The sequence below is a fragment of the Echinops telfairi genome, unplaced genomic scaffold (assembly GCF_000313985.2).
Source record: "Echinops telfairi isolate 266 unplaced genomic scaffold, ASM31398v2 ScPeMD7_23;HRSCAF=83, whole genome shotgun sequence".
Classification (NCBI taxonomy): Eukaryota; Metazoa; Chordata; class Mammalia; order Afrosoricida; family Tenrecidae; genus Echinops; species Echinops telfairi.
The window spans coordinates 15228866-15233315 of record NW_022103920.1 but is presented as its reverse complement, the minus strand read 5'-3'; the positions used below and the strand labels follow the sequence as shown (position 1 = coordinate 15233315).

General features: G+C 55.8%; 1 protein-coding gene across 1 annotated transcript in view; it reads left to right on the top strand.

The window, feature by feature from the left end:
- Positions 1-2236: 2236 nt before the first annotated feature.
- The window catches only part of CPA4 (carboxypeptidase A4), a 23991-nt gene continuing 21777 nt past the window's right edge, over positions 2237-4450 (top strand). The window contains exon 1 of the mRNA XM_013005963.2: positions 2237-2304. Coding sequence (XP_012861417.2) covers positions 2237-2304 — 68 coding nt within the window. The remainder of the gene's footprint in view (positions 2305-4450) is intronic.

Here is a 4450-nt window from a genome sequence, read left to right as displayed (position 1 = left end):
GGCTCCAGGGTAGACACCATTAAAATCGCCCAAGTTTGAAGGAGCGTTGCACTGTGATTATTCCCAGGGTGGCATGCCGTGCTGCAGAGCACAAGTCAGCCGTTCACAACTCCCCTTGAGCGTTCCTGCCTTGTCGACCCACAGGGCCAGTTCTACTCGGTCCTAAAAGATTGCCACGAGTCAGAATCGGCTCCGTGGCGGGAGCGAGTTTTAATCCTGGTCTGGGAGCATCGTTTCTTCTCATTATACTGCTGTAACAGGAGACACACCACCGTGCTCCGCTCTTCATCCCAACAGGGTGACCTTTAGGGCTGGGTGGTGTGGGTGGTTCCGTGAATGGTTCATTGGCCAGTCACACCTCTCCAGAGGGGCCCCGGAAGAAAAGGCCTGTTGTGCTGCTTTTGAACACCCCGCGGAGCACGTGATCACCTGGGGTCTGCTCTGCACATGGGGGGTTGCCCCGAGCCAGAGTCAACGAGGGCTGTTGGTTTGGAGCAGTGCTTCCCAAAGTGGTGTACCCCACCCCCCACCCCACCCGGGGAGGTGGGGGACTTTGGATCCATCCAGGGGAGGGGCTATATAAGCAGTTACTTATACTTTATCCTGGATTATGGGCTAGAGGACCATGTTTTTCAGGGCCAAGGGGGTGCTGGAGAAATTTCTTTTTTTTTCTGAAGAGGGGGCGGTCCGCCAAAGACATTTGGGAACCCACACTGAAAGCTAGGACAGGATGTTTCCGGGTCAGGTGCTCAGTGAATCTGGGAGCGGCCTCCCTGGGCCCAGCCTTGCTCTGGGGTTGGTTGCTCTACTCCCCTTTGTTGCCTTTCCTATTTCCATTTCTTGCATTATAAGACCTGGCGAGGTCCCAAATGAGCGACACCCCTGGCCCCCCTCCCCCCGGCGCCCATTGCCCCACCAAGCCTGGGTCTCCGATCCTGCCCGCTTTCTCCTGAGACGTCCACCTCCGTTTGGGAGGTCCAGTTTCTCCAGGGGGAAGGTCTTCCCCAGGGGACGGAAACATGTAGAAAACATGCCTTCCCGTCACTTCTCGTAGGCCCGGGCCTCAGGTCCTCCTGTGTCTGGCTTCGAAGCTGACCCCTGACCTCAGTGAAGCAGAGCCTAGCCTTTGTGGGGATAGGCGGGTGTGGGGGTGCAACTTCAAGGTTGGGAGACAAAAGAGACCTGAGGGAGGAAGATGAGATAGAGGCGCCGGCACCACAGCCTCCAATGGTGACCCTTGGTGGTGTCCCCTCCCCTTGGGTAAAAAGGTAGCCTGAAAGAATGGTGGGGGTGGTGGCGGGGGGAATCAGGGCACCTCGTGCAGATCCCGGATCCCAAGCTCTGGAAGAATTCCCGGAAATCCTGCGTGCTGTCTCCCATTATTCTCTTGGGCTTGCTGAAAAGACCATCAGACTCGAGAGTGCAGCCAGGGTGTAGAGGACCCCGATTCATCCACGAGGCAGGGCTCGTGAAGCCTCGCCTTCCAGCTGAGACCCCCCCCCCCACAAGGAAAAACGGGTCATTTCGTGAGAGCAACCAGTCCCCTCAGGGACCTCTGCTTTCTTCGGAAACCCAGATTTGGCGCAGGCTCCAGATTGATAGCTGAGGTCACAGTTGTCCTCACCTGTAACCACCAGCCACCGGACCAGTGAGACTCATGTGATGGTTCAGAGCGGAGCTGATCTCCATGGGGTTTCATCCTTGTGACCGTCAGAGAGGCAGATGGCCAGCCCTTTCTTCCGTGGAACTTCTGCATGGGTCTCACCGCCCACCTTCCTGTTAGCAGTCCGCACACAGACCGGCCTGCGTGGTAACCCTCCCTGGTGCCTTCGGTCTGGGGTGGCCTAGAGTCTCATCTCCCCGACGCCAGAAGCCGCTCCATCCCACAGTGGACCTGACAGCAGGGACTGTCAGCATCGGCTCCCTCCAGCACCGTGGGATTTTCCTATTTACTCAGAAAGCACCATTTGGATGCCAAGGGATGAGCAACCTGGCACAGTTGGCACAGACATTTCCGACCTGTGGAGCAGGTTTCCAACTTGTCAATAGAGTGACCTGCTCTCGATCATTGGAAAGGAATGGCAGAGGCATTGCTCGGGCCATCCTGCCTACAGGCAGCGGTGCAAGGGTGCCTTGGGAATCACATTAGCATTTCTGAGGTCATGAGTCTACTGCATTATAGAGCCTTATAAATGCAGCCCGTCTCAGTCACTCTGTGGTTGACATTCTTGGGGACATGAGGTGGATCCTGTTCTTTGGGGCCCTTGTTGGGCCCGGCGTCTTCTGCCGAGAAAAGTTTTTCGGGTAAGTACTTTTTAGAGTTCTTATCTACGGTGCCTTCAGAAGCACGGGAGCCAGGTGAAGTGGACAACAAATGGCCAGTCACTCCCTCAAGCAGCCTGACACTGGGGAAAGGGGACCGGGGCTCCTGTCCCCGCTCAGTCACTCCATCCTCGTAGACAACTCCTTCTCTCTCAGGCCGGATCTCATCTGTGAAGGGCAGACGGGACGGCCTCCATGGGTCCCTGCTCCCTCCCAATCTCCTGCTAGTTTCTCCTCTTCTTGCTCGCCCTTCTCTGTCCAGCCCGTTGTGGGCATCGCTTTTTGTCTTCTCCATAACTTAACGTCTGAGAAGGACTGGACATCGATCCTGGTTTCTGCCATACTGAAGGGAAAGCTTGGGTCTCAGTCTGTCAGTGTGGCCCCCGTTGAATGGCGAGGGATTCAACGGGTGCTTTCTGGTCCTCTTCTGGGACTTGGGGTTTGCTAGGGTTTGCCTCGGCACAGCTGTGAGCATGGACATGCCAAGGCACACCTGTCCATTGGTGTGTGTGTGTGTGTGTGTGTGTGTGTGTGTGTGAATGCCCATGCTCCCCCTACCCCTCCCCGCAGAATGCCCTCTCTGCGGTGTGAAAGGAGGGGATGTTCGGGAGGAGGGAGAGATGAAAGGACGGTGGTGCCCCAGCTAGGAGATTGAATTATAATAACTCATTACCACATAATGCTTTGCCATTTGCAAAAAAGCTTTCATGTACATTATCTTTTGGATCACACACCAACCCTGCCAGCCAGGGGTGTTATTTTCCTCAATTTAAACATGAAAAAACTCAGCTTCCGAAAGGTTAAGGAACCCGCCCAAGGCCACTTAGCTGGGAAGCAGGGGAGCTAATCGCAGCAGAGAGCCCCAGACCTGTGGATTTGGCCGGGTCTGTTAGCTTCCACTCCATTATCACTGCTGGCTCAGGGGACTGTGGGGCTGTTTACTTAGGAAAGGATTTCTATGGACTTCAGTAATTTTTTTGTGGTGATGACTTTTGGGCACACCTGTGTGTCTGTTGCCAAATGGCTCAGAGGGGTGAGGCGGAGCAGGTGGCCCGGGAAGGAGGTTTGGCCACAGGCGTGGCAGGTGTGGTAGCTGTCAGGTGCTCGCTGTGTCTGTCCACGGAAGAATCTCTACTCCTCGCCGCAGACCCCCTTCTCAGGGAGTGGAGCTGCCTGGCGCCGAGGCAGGTGGGCTGGCCCAGCATGCTCACAGAGCTCTTCCCACAGCCCTGAGTGTCACCCCCACAGCGGGGAGCCATCAAGGTGAGGGATTCTTCCTGGGACCCACAGGCGTGTCCTCAGTGAGACACTTGGAGCAAAGGGAAGCTGGCCTCCCACTTAGGAGGTTAGTGGGGAAGCCAGGGCCTGGCCTGGTGATGGCGATGAGGATGGACTCTCTCCCCGTCAACACTTCCAGTCCCCACAGGGGGCGGCTATGAGTCAGCATTGACTCAATGGCAGTGAGTTTGACTTTGCGTTGAGTTAGGATCATCGAGGCCCCTGACAAGATGGATGGACATAGTGGCTGCAACCAGGGGCTCAAATCTAAGACCCATGAGAGGATGGTGCAGGACCGAGCAGCGTGGCGCTCTGGTGCTCCCAGGGCCACTGGGCGTCGGGAGGGACTCGAAGGCACCTAGCAGCAGCAACAACAACAATCATCTCTACAGAACCAGATGGCCAAACCTTCTCTTCCAGAGCGTGACTGGCTGGGCTTGAACCACCCACCTTTTGGTCACCAGCCTAGCAAGTAACCAATGGCTCCACCAGGGCTCCTTGGGCAGAGGCAGAAGAGGGCTAAGTACAGGTTGCACTGGGGGTACCAGGAAGCCTTGCAGATGAGAGAGGCCTGGTGAGCTCCCACTGAAAATTAGCCAATGAAAACCCTATGGCTCCCCGCCCAATACTCTCTGATACCCGGGTGAAAGGTGAGACCCCTAGGCTGTCTCAAAAACCCACTCCCTGCCATCCCATGGTGCCAACTCAGAGTGGCCCCGTAACACAGGGGAGAACCGCCCCTGTGGGTTTCTGAGACTGTAACTTTTTTTTTTTTTTAACATTTTATTAGGGGCTCATACAACTGTTATCCCAATCCATACACACATCAATTGTGTAAAGCGCATTTGTA